Genomic DNA, 17,859 nt, shown 5'->3' with positions numbered 1-17,859 from the left:
AGAGGCCCCTTGGTCTTACAAACTTTATATGCCCCAGTACAGGGGAATGAACACCAGGGCCAAGAAATGGGAGTGGTTGGGTAGGGGAGCAGGGCGGGAGGAGGATATAGGGGACTTTTGGGATAGCATTTGAAATGTAAATGAAGAAAATATCTAATAAAAAATTGAAAAAAAAAAAAAAAAGAACTATCCTGACAGTATTTAGCAGTGCTTACTCTTAGTTCAGGTCATTGATCTCAGTAATACATACTACAGTAGAGCTGTAGAGCTGACTCAGTGGTCGATACCTAAGGATAACACATTGTTTGCATTCCAGCATCCATACAAAAGCTGAGAGTCATCCAGAGCATGCTTGTAAGTTCAGTGCTGAGGAGGAGGGGAACAGATTGTCAGCATGGCCAAAAAACTGTACATTCCAGGTTAAGGAAGAGACCACCTTCAAAGAAATAAGATGCGGAGTGATAGAGGAAAACACCTAACACATTTCTCTGGCCACTGCACCAGCAAAGGCATATATACCCCCACCACACAAGTGCACACATACAACATATTCACACACGCAGGCATAAAACACTAAGAACCTTTCACAGGATTATTAACATTGCTGGTTTAAGAAGATGGAGGAAAGGCCTATAAAATAAAGAATATGGATGTCTTTTACAGGGTAGAAAAAGCAAGGAAGTGATTCTCCCTTAAGGCTTTCAGGCACCTTGATTTCAGCCAGGACAGCTCTGACAAAACTGTAAGATGAGTTTATATTGTTGACACCAACACCATCTCTGTGCAATGTTAAGTAGAAAATTAATGCAGTTAAAAAGATGGTCAAGCCGGGCCTGGTGGCGCAGGCCTTTAATCCCAGCACTCGGGAGGCAGAGGCAGGCAGATTTCTGAGTTCGAGGCCAACCTGGTCTACCAAGTGAGTTCCAGGACAGTCAGGGCTATACAGAGAAACCCTGTCTCGAAAAACAAAACAAAACAAAACAAAACAAACAAACAAAAAAAAGATGGTCAAATTCCAATTTATAATTTAGGTTAATATGTCTTCAGTGTTAAAGTTTACTGGTTTTTATAATTATACATTTGTATCAATATATTATAGACAATAATAATAACTGAACTGGTGAAATTTCAATTTGTAGCTAGGTTTATATGGTACCTATGTTAGTTTCTTAGTTTTCATAATTATATTATGCTTATCTAAGTTTTAGGGAAGCTGGCTAACAGACATTTCTTTGTAGTTTTTCCAACTTTTCTCAAACAATATATCTGAGGGAGGAAAAAAATCACTCCATTATTAAAGCAGAACTCTATGTGGTACATGAAGACTCCTTAGCAAGTGTTCATGGATGTTTCATTCTTAATAGCCACAAATGGTAACAGCTTTAATACACTGGCCAATTGGCAGATGGGTAAATTAATTTGGGCACCATAATTCAGTGAAATAAAAAGACACAAATCTGATGTATGTAATATGTGGTTAGATCTCAGAAATGTTATGCTAAGTGCAGGACTGCTTAGTGCATGATCCTGTTTATATGGCATTGTAGAGAAAAGATAAAGCTGTTGGCACCAATCAAACTGGAGGTCTCAGGAGCTGCTGCTGAGAGGAAAAGACCACTACAGAGGAGCCAGGAAGAAAACGTTGCTGATGGACATTGTCTTTGTCTTAGTTACATGTACATAGGTCATATCAAGGTAGCCACATTAAAACAATGCATTTTTATCAATTACACTTATTTTAAAAGAAAAAAATTTTAACGTAGGGTGCATAAAGGATATGTTTTAAAATATAGTACATAAACCTTGATAATTTGATAGAAAATAATCAAAAGTCTAATAGAAATGTGTTCTGTCAAATAAAAATGAATCTCTACAGTTTAGAATGTCATTATTGATAAAAGTATATTACATATCTTCCCATTTGCACCTCTGTGAAATTGTAACATTTCAATATATTACTTGTAGCAGTTATGGTATCACATTTTTAATTAAAATAAAAATTTTTAATTAAAAATGTAATTTGTGTGCATATGTGTTCAGAAGACAACCTACAGGAGTCTATTTCCCCTCCACCACCTGTGGGTCTCATAGACACAACTCAGGTCTCAGATTGGGTAGCAGGCACCTTTCTTTACCCACAAAGCCGTCTCAACAGCCTGTTTTTATACCTTAGTATATAAGTAATATCAACCTGTTAATATTTGTTCCATCTGATTAATAGATATGTGCTTATTGATTTCTGCTTTATATTTTAAAAATAATAAAATATTTACTTTGCTCATAAAATAATAATCACACTGAATCTTATGTAAAATATAGATCTCTTGTCTGAGAGTACAGCTCAGTGGTAGAACTCTAGCCTAAAATTCACAAGGCCCTGGGTTTGATCTCAAACACAACAAAAGTCAAATGAAACGAATACACAAAAATGATAGCTAATCTCCTCAGGCTCTGAGGTTCTGATTAGTCAGCTCAGGCTTAGGAAGACAATTTTAGTTTGATATTTGATAGACCTCTCTCTCTGTCTCTCTCTCTCTCTCTCTCTCTCTCTCTCTCTCTCTCTCTCTCTCTCTCTCTCTTGCCTAAATTGGGGGAGGGTGATACCAAGATTGAGATTATTTGTTAGTTAATGGTTACCTTACTTGGCTTCAAGGGACAGTGAATGAGCTAATAGTCACAAAGAAAATGCCTCACTGTGGGCTCAATCCCCTAGTAACTGTTATGATAAAATGACTCTAAAGCCAGTTTTTGTGATAGTTTTTATTACTATTTTTGTATTGTTTTTCAAGACAGGGTTTCTCTATATAGCCCCGACTGTCCTGGAACTCTCTGTAAACCAGGCTACCCTCAAACTCAGAGATCTGCTTTGCCTCTATCTCCTGAGTGCTTGGATTAAAGTCATGTGCCACCACCAGCCAGCTTAATTGAAACTATTTGTTAATTATAAGTGTTTTTAACAATACCTTAAGTTTCCTCTGTGGTCTGGGCTCTAGTTATAGAGATAATGAACCATGATGACTGGAAGGTAGGTTTAGGAGTTTCAGTTGTTCTTTCCCTTTTCCTTACTAGTTTTTTTTAATAGTAATCTTTTAGTTAACATTTATTAAGTATCTAACAGGTTCCTAAGATAACTGAGAGAGAATGAAAGAGAATAATGTACATATGATTTAATCTTTCTAATTAGGCAAAATACAATTGATCATAAAATATATAAAATAAACAAAATAACTTACTAATTCCTTTGCAACTTGAAAAGCAAGGATAAAAACAGTTCTCACCTTGGTCTCTCCTATTGGACAAGGTTACATTTTCCTAATGAGTCATCCACATTTTAAGGAAATGCTATTACATTTTCCTAATTGCTTGGAATTGCTGTGCAATCTCTAATGTGAGAAGGTCTCAAGCAGAGGTTTGTTGCTCATCCCTTGTTTTCCCGTGAAAGGTAATAACATGTTTCTGTCTCCACTTCTCCCTGTCTTAAGGGAGCAGCAGCGCAGCCAGGATACGCATGCACATGTCAGCGCCTCCTGTTCCCTCCACTGAGGCTTTGGAGAGCTGTTGCATAGCAGCAGTTTTATTTCCACCACCAATCAGAGCCAGAGAGCCAAGTTCAGCCTTCCAGGGTGACTCTCATCTGTAGGTGGTAGACAACTTTTGTTACTCGCTTTCTTTTATCTACCAAGCTCCAGAGAAAGCCAGCATTTGGGGTTTTATTATGCCAGCAGTTGCTGGTTTTCAGCCTTTATTTGAAGGAAAATAGTGATCACCAACTAATTAAAGTAAGTCATTTTAGAGCTATTAGTTACCATAGGCTTCTTCAAATGATGAGCTTTTGTACTATATTTTAAAATTATGTACTATAATTCTTAAAACAAAGCATTGCTATAATTCTACCTGAATTGAATATGGTAGTTTTTGTGTTGTTTTCTTTGTTTTTGAGTGTTTAGTTAGAATATTTTTCAGTTAAGGTTGGTGTTAGGAGGCGGCTTGATATGTATAGCCTTTCTTTGTTTCCATTTTTACTGTTGAATTTTTGTTGTAAACATATACAAACAACTTTTACACTCTTTATATCACTGGGACAGAGATACTATATAACTGTGAGAGGGAAGCATTTTCATGTTGGTATTCATCTGTTTTTAAATTTTATATATAAAAGTTGTTTTGTTTTAAATACTGAGCAGTTCCAGGATTAGGTACATGTAACAAAAATTTAGCAGTGTTTTCTTCAGTTGCTTGTACAGATAGGAACTGCATGACAAATTCTACTAAGTCAAATTAACACTGGGAATTGCTGCTGCTTATTTTCTCCTTCAATAATGTATGCTTTGATATGTACAATTTTAATACATATGATAGTACAATACATATGGGGAAAATAAGTTACAGTGCTTAAAAAACCAAAGAAGAATTAGAATATGGAGAATTAGCATCATGCAGTAGTTAAACAACAAAAGTTCAAAAGTCATGCTACTTGATCTCAATATCTGCTAGTTAGCAACTGTGTGACCTTAAGAGGGACCCCTATCTCCTCTATAGGAGATAGTCTGCTGTTAATAAAAGAAATTCACTATCAATTGCACATTTTTGCTCCATACATAGTACAACCTTTCTGTTTTTCATGAAGAAGGATTATTTTTGTCAGAAAATTTCACCTATCATTATTGATTGGGCATAGCTTCTTTTCCTAGAGCAAAAGGCAAGATTTTTATAGGGTTTTACAGGATCCTCACACTGTTACCCATCCCCCCCCCCCCCCCCCCCGTCTCTTCAGGGAGCAACAGCATTTTACTCTCTGTGGCTTCTTCTATTGCTTTCTTCCCATCATTTCCTCTACCCACCACTACCTTGAACCTTTCCCCTAACTTACCTCTACAGGCTGAAGTGCTTTTCCTTCTAATTCAGGCTATTTTACCTTAAGTCTTAGTCAAGTGTGGTCCTTCCCTATTGAGCCCACCCTGACCACTTAATATCATCAAAGCCCTATGCATGGCTCTAATTTACTATAGGACTTGACTTTTACTTATTATGTTCTTATTTATTCTTTATCTCTTTCTACTGGTACATAAGTTGAAAGTGATTTTTTTTTATTTTACTTTATTCACTGATATGTCATATAATTCAAGTATATGGTAAGTAATAGATACCTAATAAAACACTAATAAATGAAACATTTTAAATATATGTAGCATGCTGGGTTTAAATCTTAACTCAGCATCTACTAGCTGTTTAAACTGAAGCAAGTCTTTTGTAGATGTTTCAGGAACAAATTGAGCTGTTGGAGACCCATTGGGAGAGCTTACGGGGAACATTTTTGAGGAGTGTTAGGTGAAATTCAGGAAGTAAAACATTTAAAAGACAGGGTTACGGACCCCTGGAAGCTCCCAGAGACTAAACCACCATACATGGGCTGGTCTGTGGCTCCCAGCACATAGGTAGCAGATGACTGCCTTGTCTGGCCTCAGTAGGAGAGGATGTACAGGTACAGGTCTTTTCTGTAACTGCTTCTTGGCTGACAAAAGGGCAGCAGCAGAGGGAACAGTAGAGTTCCTAGGAAGACAGTCGGTCCAAGGGGCCATGATAAAGCCTAATGGTTGGCCAAGATCCACAATATAAGCCAGGAGATAATAACTGTACAGCTTTGTTGGGAACATTAAAAGACAAAGTTGCATGAGGAAAATTGTTATATCAAGATTAACATGCATTAAATGAATTTTACAACTGGACCATGTACTGGAATTCTGTAGAAGGGTAACTATAATTAGCTGGGTTTTTTTACACCAGCATAAGGAACCAGTACCTGGAAGCTTTGTAAATGAAGTCAGTTTAGGTCATCATCCAAGGATTGACAGAAAGTGTCTAAGTCATATTCCTTGCTTTTAAGATGAACTGTGTGTATTTGTACTAAATATTAACAATGTCAGCTATTATTTTATGAGCAAAAATATAATTAAGTAAAACAAAATTTGGGTTAGAAAAATTTGGTAAGGTAAAAATTTTAATAATTGGGACTGTTGCAATAAATGACCATATCTAGTATTTAAAACATAACAATATATATTTTGTTAACATCACCTTTTTAATACCCATATTTCAAGAGAGAGTTTAATTGTAAGTTGCATTTCCCCAAAAGAAATGGTTTTCAATTTCCAATTTAAAAAGTATATGCCCAGAGACATTGTCTTCCTTAAGAGTAAATGATTCAATTTACAGAGTTTTCTTTTTTGTTGTTGTTTGGTTTTTGTTTGTTTGTTTTTTGGTATTTGTTTTGTTTTGTTTTTCGAGACAGTGTTTCTCTGTGTAGCCCTGGCTGTCCTGGAGCTCACTTTGTAGACCAGGCTGACCTCGAACTCAGAAATCCACCTGCCTCTGCCCAGAGTTATCTAAAATTAACCCTGTTAACAGAATCTGTTGAAAATCTCTACATTTTTTTTTCAATATACTCAGCCAACAGATGAAAGCAGTCATGTCAAATCTATAATAAATAATTTTCATGTAACATAAACTTCATTAACAACAAAGGCAAAAATCTAAGACTTCACTCCTTATGTCTATGGATAGCTCTGTAGTTCATATTCTGACAGCAATAAGCATATTTCTTAACATCACTCTATTTAAAAATAGATTGGTTATTGAGAAGTGTAATTCATAAAGCAAGATAATCAAATTAACTGAGCTGTATATGTTGTCAAACTTAAGCCTAAAACAAGTAAGTCAAAACAAATTTAAAGTAAATTTATAGTTTATTTGATGTTAAATAATATTCAAAATCAGGTATATGTTTAAAAAATGGATATAAGTAGGTATCTCCCTCTAAGTGACTAGGAATCTCATTCTTCTGATCCTTTTCCTTAAATTTATTTATTTATTATATGTAAGTACACTGTGGCTGTCTTCAGACACTCCAGAAGAGGGCGTCAGATCTTGTTATGGATGGTTATGAGCCACCATGTGGTTGCTGGGATTTTAACTCCGGACCTTTGGAAGAGCAATCGGGTGCTCTTACCCACTGAGCCATCTCACCAGCCCCCTTCTGATCCTTTTATAATGTACTTTTACAGAATGCCATTTTCGGGTTTGTTCAAATAACCTATTTTAGAAGCCTGGTGTTGCCTCCTTAGTCTAATAAAAGGGAGTTACAATGATCAGGAGAGGACTTGATTGGCCTAGTTCAGTGGTTCTCAGCCTTCCTAATGCTTCAACACTGTAATACAGTTCCTCATACTTGTGATGACCCCAACCATAAAATTACTTTCATTGCTACTTCATAACTGTAATTTTGAATTGTTATGAATTGTAATGTTTATTTGTGTTTTCATAAGTGGTTTTAGGAAAGGGCCATTTGATGCCCCTGTCCCAGGTTCTCCAGGTTGAGATCTGCTGATCTAATTATTCTACGGATACTGCCTTAGATTATATCATGTGGTCACCTTAACCAAGATGGCAGTGAAGTCACATGGCATGCCCTTTCTTTAATTTTAGTAAAGATGATGGCTAAGTACCTGGCTGCCAAGATGGCAGTAAGCCACATGATGGTTGTTTACGCCAACATGATCCGCCAAGATGGTGGCAAGCCACATGTTACTCCAAGGTGAGCCCATCAGGCACTTAACTCCTTTCCTAAATAGGAGTTGGAACCAAGTTACATACGTGGTGTGCTATAGCAAATTAAGATTATCTCTACATAAACTTTTTTTTACCGGTTAACCCTTTTTGTTGACAGATTTTAAGCTAACTTTTTATGCTTGACATTTTATAGCCTCTTAAAAACCACAGTTACTGATTTTGTTAACTTTAACAAAAGTTTTAGAGATGTAAGAGGGTTTGGGATTCAGAGAATGAAATAAAAGCAAGAAAAGGAGCATGAAGTCAGCAACAGTAGTGCCTATTGGGAGTAGTTTACCTTTTAGCTATTTTTAAGCACATAGAGTCTTCTCCAAGGTTGATCTCCTTTTCCCCAATCACAGTCAGGTGGCTGGCCTAACCTAGGCTGACTTTAGAGGAAACTTTTAAACAAGCATGCTTGCGTCTGGTAAGATGGGTCAAAATCCAGCTCCAGAGCCAGCATTCTCAGTAGAGTAGAACAGCATGAAACAGGGTTTCCGTACTATCTATAACCAAAGACATTTGAATTTTTGTAAGACTGAGCCCAGTGATCTACATATTCATAACCAGTTTGTGTGTGTCGGAGGGTGGGAAAAGACAACATGAAATGGTTTTTACCTCTTAGCTCTTAAAGATCCAAGAAGGATTTTCCAGGTTTAGAGGTACAGAAACACGTGTAGGTCAAAAGCATAAGGCAGAAGAGTTCTACAAATGTGCAAGTTTGAGGGCCTTCTTTAAATTAATCCTCAAATAGGCCAAAGGAGTGTCTTGGTATAGAAAATTTGGAACCCATGTTTGGGCCCAGGACCAAGGTACAGACAAGGGATCAATGTCCAGTTTGTCCTCTATGTATGGAAATGGCCAAATGTGCCTGAAATGTAATGACGTGTCCCCAATCTGTACCATTCCATGGTTAAAGAACCATGGAGCCAGTGAATGGCTGTCAGGGCTTTTGACTGAACAAATGGTCTTGTGGAAAGTCTCCTATACCTTCCGCTAAGTGGGCCTTAAGAAAGTCCCAGTAAAGCTGGGAGTGGTGGCTCATGCCTTTAATCCCAGCACTCGGGAGGCAAAGGCAGGCAGATTTCTGAGTTCGAGGCCAGCCTGGTCTACAAAGTGAGTTCCAGGACATCCAGAGTTACACAGAGAAACCCTGTCTCGAAAAAACAAAACAAAACAAAACAAAACAAAACAAAAACAAAAAAAGGAAAGTCCCAGTAAACCCCCAAACCTAACTAGGTACCTCTGAGTTAGGTCCAACAGATTACCTTGTCCCATTGTTTTCCTGTGGGGCACTCATGTTCTGCAAATGCAGTGTGGCCCCCACCTAAGTCAGACTGGGCATTTCAGACAGTGAGGCGAAAGAGAACAGGTGGAGATAGAAAGGGAAAAGAAAAGGCTGTCTGAGAGAAACTGGTGATTTTGCCTGGTCTTGTCCTGCTGGGGCAGGGGAGCATATGAGAGCAAGGAATGTTTGTCCATGCATGGGCTTGAGCCCCCAGTAGTCTCATATTTTCTATCCTGGCATACCACTGTATGTTATATTATTCTAAAAGGCAGCTAGCTATACAGAGAGAAGGAAGGAAGAGAGACTTAGGCAGGACCATGTCCATTCACAGCAAGAGGATATCTTTGTCACCCACGTGTGTACATGGCCAAAATACCTCCAAGGGAAGATGAGCTGAGGTTTCATATAGGGTTGAAAATGGGTAGAAATAACTTTCATGGCTCTCAAGGGAAGCTGGGAAGTGTAGTCTTTAAACAGGAAACTATCAGTATGAAAAGCTGAAAGTAGATTCTGCTACATCCACAAGCAAGATCCCCCTTGTTCTCCGGCAGGGAAGGCAGAGTGGACATTTTGAAATAAGACAAAGTAGTCTGTCCTGAACAAGATCTTCTCTGAGGAGAATCTCTTTATCTGCCTAACTGGCCTGGGGGTGGGAAAGGGCCTGAAATTTATGACTTTGGTTCTCTTTTGATAACCTGTGGCTGTGTTGGTATTAAGAAGCATGGAGGAAGTTTTCAGTTCTGAACACAAGCTCACAAAAACGCTCAAGACCTAGTCACAAGACTGGAGTGTTACCGCCTCACTACCACACTACTAAAGGACTGTTTGACCATGGTTCCTTTCACCTGTCGCATTCATCCAGCTATCAAGAAAAAAAATCACATATATGAATGAAAATTCCTGAAAAGAAGCTGTGTCTGCCTATAAGCAGGAAAAGGAGTTTTTGTGTCTGGAGATACTTGATTGACTGCTCAGAATTTCAATTCCAGAGTTGCAGGTCCAGAAGTTAATTACCTTATTTGGGTTAGGTTCTATTCATCTGGATATTTTTTGCTAGCTGTGTCTGAACTGATTTAGCAGGCATCTAGCTTCTACTGATCCAAAAGGGCCGGCAGTATCTTGAGCCTACAGGAAAATTTCCCCATCTCAGTGTATCTACCAATATATTTTAAACTTGCCTGGATTTATAACTTTTTCTGTTCTATAAAACAATAAAAACACTGTGGAAACTGCTTCCAATTGAAATGTGAAATTTGTGTTCCAAGACCACAATCATTCACAGTGGTTCTAGCGTAAACTATCTCTTACTCCTTTTAGGTAACAAAGATGTGGGGTTTTTTATTGACATGAAACATGGAAAAGTAGAAAATATAGTTTAAAAAGACAGAAAATATCAGAACCAGTTTAAGATATAATCACCAAATTGAAAATTTAAAAGTTATGATTTGTATGCTAAGAATTCTTGTGGATAAAGTAGACAGCATGCCAAACACGGGCAGTGTAAGCAGAAAGGAATTCTAAAAGGAACCAGTGATGTGGATAAGGGACAGCTGGTAGGCTGACCAGCTCAGCTACCATCCAGACCCACATCTATAGCATCTGCCAACAGCTGGGACATGTGGCCCTCCCAAAGCTGCACCAACAGGATAACCGGAGGAGTCCCGATGAAGACGCAATATTGGTGTCACAGAAGCCAGAAATCCTGAAACAGACAACTGACTCATTGCAATGAACATTCACACAAGAAGGTGAATGGACAGAGGGGTATACTGTGGGACACACTGTGACACACTACAACTTCCACAACGAGATGTTTTCAATGACTTGGGTTTGGGGGATTTGTTTGTTTGTTTTTTGTATTTTGGTTTTTTGTTTTGTTTTGTTTTTTGCTGCTTGCTTGCTTACTCGCTTGCTTATATGTTTTGTGGGGGAGGTTGCAAGGGCAAAGGGAGGATATGAGGCAAAGGCAGGGGAGATGAGCAGGACTGGGGTACATGATATGAAATGTACAAAGAACCAATAAAAATTTTTAAAAATTGAAACTAGCGTACAAAGCCTGTCCCTTTATTGGCCTGTTAGTAGAGCAGACATAGCTGAGGAAACAGTCTCTAAGCTTAGAGCCTCGTCAGTAGAGACTGCTAAACATGAACAGGAAGAAAGACAAAAGAAAACAAAGACCAGACCAGAACTGAAGAAAGCATAATTGTGTGTTGTTTAAAGAAAGAAGTCAATTAAAAACATCTGCATAATGCATTCATTCCAACTATATAACATTCTAGAAAAGTAAAACTATAGAATCAGCGAAAAGGTCAGAGATAGAAAAAAACAACAAAAAAGACCTTTTTGAGGGCAGTAGCTGGTTAATGGATGAATAGGTTGAATACAGCAAATTTTTAGAGCAGTGAAAATTCTCTGAGTGGTACTGTAATGAGCATACATATCATCTACATTTGTCCAAAACATAGCATCAGTAGTGGACTCTAATGAGAATTATGACATTTGGGCAGTACTGATGTCAAAACAGACTCATCATTTTAAACAGATGTCCCCTTGGGTGTGATATTGAGAATAACTGTGTATGTATGGGGAATGATTATACAGGGGATCTGTATTGACCACTGAAGTTGTTTTTTATTTTGTTGTGTTTTTTAAATAAACCTAAAATAGAAAGTGCTTTCTTTACTTACATCTTCTCAAAAAGATGATATCATTTGATATCATTTCTTCCTTAAATGTTTGATAGAACTCAGTAGTCAGAATGTGTTTGACTGGTAATTTATGTTCAAGGATTAGTTCTTTGACAATTGAGACAATTAGTTCTTTTTTTCTTTTTCTTTTTGAGATCACATCTTGCCATGTTGCCCGGACTGGCCTTGAATTCCTAGGCTCAAGCAACCTTTCTCCTGCTTCAGTGCTCCAAATAGCTAGGATTCCAGGCACCCATTAGGCAACCCAGCTTCTTTAATACATGACAGACTGAACTATTTGTTGTTTAAGCATGGCAGATCATGACTGCCATTGAATTTCATCTAGACCACCACAATTTTGGGCACACAGTTGCATTTTATTATTATCTTAATGTTGATGAGATGTATTGCAATAGATCTTCTTTCATTTTTACTGCACAAATTTAGATGTGATGCTCTCATTTTCATAAAATATATTATTTTAGTTACTCCTTAATTCCTCCTTGACTCACATGGATTTTTTAGAAGTATATTATTGATCTGGCAAGATAGTCCGGCAGACAAAGATGCTTGCTGCCAAGGTTGAGGATACAGGTTCAATCCCTAGGACCACAACTTGGCTCCTACAAGTTGTCCTCTAGCCTATGTACATAAACCATGGCACAAAAAGTAAACAAACTTTTTAAAAATTTTTTTCTTTTTAGTAAAAAGGGAGTATGTTATTTAATCTAAATATTTTCAGTCATCCTTCTTTTGCTTAGTAGGAGTTTAATTCCATAGTAGTCTAAAAACATTCATTGCATGATTTCTATTCTTTTAAATTTGTTAAGGTTTGTTTCATGACCTAGAATATGTCTATCTATGAATGTTCCATAGGACCCTTAGAAGAATTTATTCTGCTATTGTAGAATGATGTACTCCATAGGTGTCAGTTATATTCAGTTGATTGGCTATGGTATTAAGTTATGATCTGTGACTTCCTGCCTATAAGACCTGTGTCCATTTCTGATATCAGATGTCCAGACTTCAGTTAAAACATTTCAGAACAGCCACCATCTAGCGGTTTCATCAGTTTTGCCTTGTGTTCTCTGATGCTCTTGTTAGGTATCCACATATTAAATCTTTTGTCTTTGGGGGATATTTACCTTTTTATTATTCGGTTACCTTCCTGATCTCAGCACAGCCTCTCTGATGTCTGCTCTGTCTGAGATGAGTGTAACTACTCCTGTTTTTCTGGTGTTGGCAAATTATATCTTTACAGTCCATTTACTGTTCATCTGTTAGTATTTATATTTTAAATGAACTTCATTAAACAGCATATGGTTTATTCCTGTTGCTTTGTAACTCATACACCTACACTATTTGTGTTAAAGTGATTTTTGATGAATTACAATGTAGCATATTTGTTACTATTTTCTGTTTGTTACCCTTGCTCTGTGTTCTTATTTTTGTCTCTTTATCTGCCTTTCCTACTTTTGAGTAGGCATATTATTGTTTTCCTCTTTTTTTCCTCTTCCTGTAGTATGTCAGCTAGACTCCCTTTACTATTGTAATGCATATTTTCTTCTCCATCTAACTTCTTTTTGGTATTTCTTGTTCAGCAGGTCTATTAACAACCAATGCAATTTTTGTCTTAGTAACTCATGCCTACTTCTTTCTTTCTTTACTTTAGAAGAATAATTTTTCAGGCTGTAGAATTCTAAGGTAGTGACTTTTTTTTCCCTCTTACCTATTTAGTTTGTGCCATGTGTCTTGTTTCCATGGTTTCTGAAAAGATGTATTTCTTTTCCTCTTTTAGATTTTTTTTTTTTTTTTTTTTTTTTTTTGGTATGCTAGGCTCCATAATGCTGCTTTGATGCAAGTCAGCAATGCACTTATAGTGTGCAGCAGCTCTTCTCCTCCTTCTTCTACACCCTGGGAAGGTTCTTCTTCAACCTACTGGTTTTTTTCAATATTTTTTCTGTAACTTTTTTTATTTTTGCTTTAAAATATGCCTAATTTGGGGCGTGGGAGATGACTCGGGGGCTAAGAGCTCTCACTGTTTTTGCAGAAGGCCCAGGTTTTGTTCCTAGCATCCACAAGGTGGCTCACCACCATCTATACCTCCAGTTCAGTAGGTTCTAACACCCTTTTCTGAACTGTGGTAGCATTCATGTGGTACACAGACATGCATGCACACAAAACACTCATACAAGTAAAAATAAAGCATAAAATATATAAGTATAATCTTGATGCCTTTAGTTTGTTTGGGGTATTTCTTCTGCTTGCCCTGTGGATCTTGCTTGAGTATCTGATATTAATTTGAGAAAAATCCAGTTATTTCATAGGTTTCTTCTGTTGGGGGTATTTTGGTTTAGTTTGGGTTTTTTTCTTCCACTGTGCTTGTGTTACTTCTCATGAGCTTCATGGTCCTTGCCTATTCTGTTTTGGTTTTGTTAGTCTTTCTGCTTGATCCTAGCTTTAGAGGTTTCTCTGTGCTCAGAGATCTTTCCTCAGCCATTTTAACTCTTCTAATAAGGAAATAGATAGATAGATAGATAGATAGATAGATAGATAGATAGATAGATAGATTAGATAATGAATTCTACATCAAATTACAAACTCCTTTATGGCAGAATTTGCATTTGTTTTCTCTTTATTTTTCTTAAAACTTTTATATAAGAAATAAACAAGGTAAATTTTATTAAATAAATATTGCATTAAAGTGGTGTGGTGAAATAATGCCAATAAAAGGTAAAATTCAAGGGCTAGAAAAATAAACATCTACTAGGATACTTTTTAGTCAACTGCATAACTATATTTTTATTAGAAGTATATTAGTATTTAGTGAAGTCCTGGGCCTGAATCTCATCCAGCCCTAACAGTCCATGTAGAATTATGTCATTAAGTCTTGCTTGCTGAATACATTTCTGAGCACATGAAGAATGCTTCTCAATGCATGGGTCACAACCCCAAAGGGTATCAGATATCCTTCTTATCCAATATTTACATTATAATTCATAACATTAGCAAAAAAATCAGTTAAGAAGTAGCAATGAAATGATTTTATGATTGGGGGTCACCATAACATGAAGAGCTGTATTACAGGGCTGCCGCATTAAGCAGGTTGAGAACCACAGATGAGGGAACCATGCTGATGAGATATAGTTAATAAAGCACATATCTTGAGGATTAATGGCAACTGTATCGCAATACTGGCACTGTGCAGCAGATCAGGCAAATGATGGTTTAAACAATTTTTAGGGGCTGGAGAAATGGCTCAGTGGTTAAGAGCACTGACTGCTCTGCCAGAGGTGCCGAGTTAAATTTCCAGCCATCACATGGTGACTCACAACCATCTGTAATGGAATCTGATGCACTCTTCTAGTATCTGAAGACAGCTATAGTGTACTCATATAAATAAAAAATAAATAAATCTTTATTTTAAAAGGAATTTTTAAAGATACTTTTTTCTCTTTCCTCAAATCTGTAACTACTTATAGTAATAAGCTGGAATTCAAAATGTAGATAATTTCACCTCTATGTTATTTTTCTGGGTTTACCACATTCTTTCATCTTTTTAAATTTTGTGCACTGAGATTGATCCCTGGACTTCACACTTTCTAAACTTCTGAGCTACACTCTGAGTCTTACCCACACTTACCTTTCCAGATAGCAAGAATAACCAAATATAACATATGCATGTTTCTTCGGTCATTAAATAATTTTTTTCATCTTTCTCTCTTGAGTGGCTAAAGCCCTAATGTCATAGATAGATAGATAGATAGATAGATAGATAGATAGATAGATAGATAGATACAGATACACTCTCTCTCTCTCCCTCTCTCTCTCTCTCTCTCTCTCTCTCTCTTCAACTTACATAAGAAGAAAACACCAACTCACCTATAAAGGTAAAAACATTAAAATTATACACCTCTGTCATGAGCAAATCCAGATGCCAAGAACTATGGAATGGTAGCTATCAGGCCCTGAAAGTAGTATCTGCTGACTAAGATTGCTGTGACCAGAAAAGCTATTTTTTTAATGAAAGAGAAATAAATATTTCAAGAACAGCAAAAACTCAGTTCATGATCTCTAAGCCATCACTGCAGGGAAAAGGAATGTTATACACAGAAGAGGTAGGAGTGGAGTTTCAATCACAAGAGCATGGAAACAGTCTGATGAAAGGGATGATCAAAAAAGAGCAAGCTACAGTTACTAACAGGGGAGGCTAGAACAAACATTAACCCAGCTAACCAGAAATTAACAAACAGAACTACAGGAATTAGCTAACATCTCTCCATTAGTGATAGCTTCAATCACTAATAGAGAGCTACAGACTGTTAAAAAACTAGATGCAACTGTTTTTGTCTCAAAAGAAAAACAAAAACATGCTTTGCTGGTAAAGATTAAAGCCAGAAGATGACAAACAACCTGCAAGGTTAACAGCGGCCAACACAAGTTGGTATAGCTCTTCTGTTAGCAGATAAAGTAGACTTTAAACCAAGCTTAATCAGAAAGAGACAAAGAAAAGAGCCAGGGACTAATCTGTAAAGAAAGCAAAGGGAGTACTATATGTGAGAAAGAAAGAATGCTGACCAGTGTTGGGCAAGGACAACAGGGAGGGGAATGATTGAGAACAAGGTATATAACGTATGCATAACAAGACCAGAATGAATCTCATTGTTTCGTATGTCTTGTAATTAGTGAACATCTTCATTCATTCTTGAATTTATGCAGCATTTTTTATTGTATGTTCATTATTTGCAAGGTGATGAGGAGCTCTCTGTAGTTTGGTGCAGTGTCAGGAGGTCGCCAAAGAAGATAGAGTACTTTTTTCTTTAATATTTCAGTACTTTAATCATTGCATAGATGACCTGTATTTCATGTAAAATAGTTTATCTGCATTTGAATGAATTTTATAAATAACAATATTCAAAGAGGTATGACTAAATTTTAATAACACTTTGGAGATTAAAAGTAGAGTCCTCATGCTACTTAGTCAGTTCTCCCCTCACTCCTCCTGCAGTGTCTTCAGTTTCTGTGGTACACCAGATACGGTCCAACTTCAGGGACTTCACACATGTTGTTTGTTCTGTCTAACCATTTTTCTTAGTTTAGAAATCATGAGTTGTCATTTCTGTTGCTATTCAAATTGTTGATAATATTTTCTTAGAAAAGTCTATTTGTCAACTTGTTTTTTTTTCCCCTGCCACAACTATTATAAAAACTAAGATTGGTGCTATCAACAAGTTTAATTATCTCAGTTATTTTTTCAGTAGAAAAAACTCTTTCACTACATTACCAAGAAATTTCAAACAACTAGCATTTATAAAATGAAAAAGTAAAAGAAAGGAAAGCTAGATTCTGTCCCAGTCCTTTCTCAATCTCCACTCCTTTTGCAAGTTCACTGCAGAAGGCAATGCTCCCAAATAGTTCTCTCTCCCACCACTCTGCCTTTTCATTCTAGGGATTCTTCAGCAAGCGCCTGAAAGGTTCCATCAAGAGGACCAAAAGCCAGTCGAAGCTTGACAGAAACACAAGCTTTCGACTTCCATCCCTTCGCAATGCAGATGACAGGTAGGACATGACTTGTTTAAAACAAGGACAGCCAATGATAGAGTGGATTGTTGACGTACCTATTTTGAGATGGTATCTCAGTTGGCCTCAGCTCTAATCGGCCTAGCATTCACTATTATAAACCAAGTTGGACTTGAATTACAGAAATCCAACTGCCTCTGCTTCTCAAGTGCTAGGATTAAAGGTGGGCACCCCATAGAGCATAGTGTGGATTTTGATAAGGCGCTTGAACCTTCTATACCTTTACATCAGTGACAGAATAATCCAGAACAAAACTTACTTTTATTATCTTGCTTATATTGTGACAAGTTACAAAATATAACTTGTTGGCTCAGCAATCAACCAATGAAAAGTGAATATAAATAATAGTGCTTGGGGATATGTAAGTTTTTAAGATTGGGGATATGTAAGTTTTTAAGAATCAGATATACTATTTCTGAAAAGTCATATTGTGCTGGTAATTGGTAAATTCTTTTTCTTCAAGTGACTGACTCTAAGGGATAGCAGACATAACTAAAAAATGTTCAGTACTATATAGGATACATATGATTATCTTATTTAGTCTCTGTAATAACTTTACATGATAAATATGTTCTTCTGCCGGGCGTGGTGGCTCACGCTTTTAATCCCAGCACTCGGGAGGCAGAGGCAGGCGGATTTCTGAGTTCGAGGCCAGCCTGGTCTACAAAGTGAGTTCCAGGACAGCCAGGGCTATACAGA

At 37.0% G+C, this 17,859-nt stretch overlaps 1 protein-coding gene across 8 annotated transcripts in view; it reads left to right on the top strand.

The window, feature by feature from the left end:
• Positions 1–17,859, top strand: part of Rasal2 (RAS protein activator like 2) — a 276,958-nt gene that overhangs the window by 196,457 nt on the left and 62,642 nt on the right. For all 8 annotated transcript variants that reach the window (XM_029538940.1, XM_021199327.2, XM_029538939.1 and 5 more), the window contains one exon: positions 17,030–17,139. In XM_029538940.1, the coding sequence (XP_029394800.1) occupies positions 17,030–17,139 (110 nt within the window). The remainder of the gene's footprint in view (positions 1–17,029; positions 17,140–17,859) is intronic.

This window comes from Mus pahari, chromosome 5 (assembly GCF_900095145.1).
Source record: "Mus pahari chromosome 5, PAHARI_EIJ_v1.1, whole genome shotgun sequence".
NCBI lineage: Eukaryota > Metazoa > Chordata > Mammalia > Rodentia > Muridae > Mus > Mus pahari.
The sequence above is the reverse complement of the archived record's forward strand: the minus strand, read 5'-3'. Positions and strand labels throughout refer to the sequence as shown.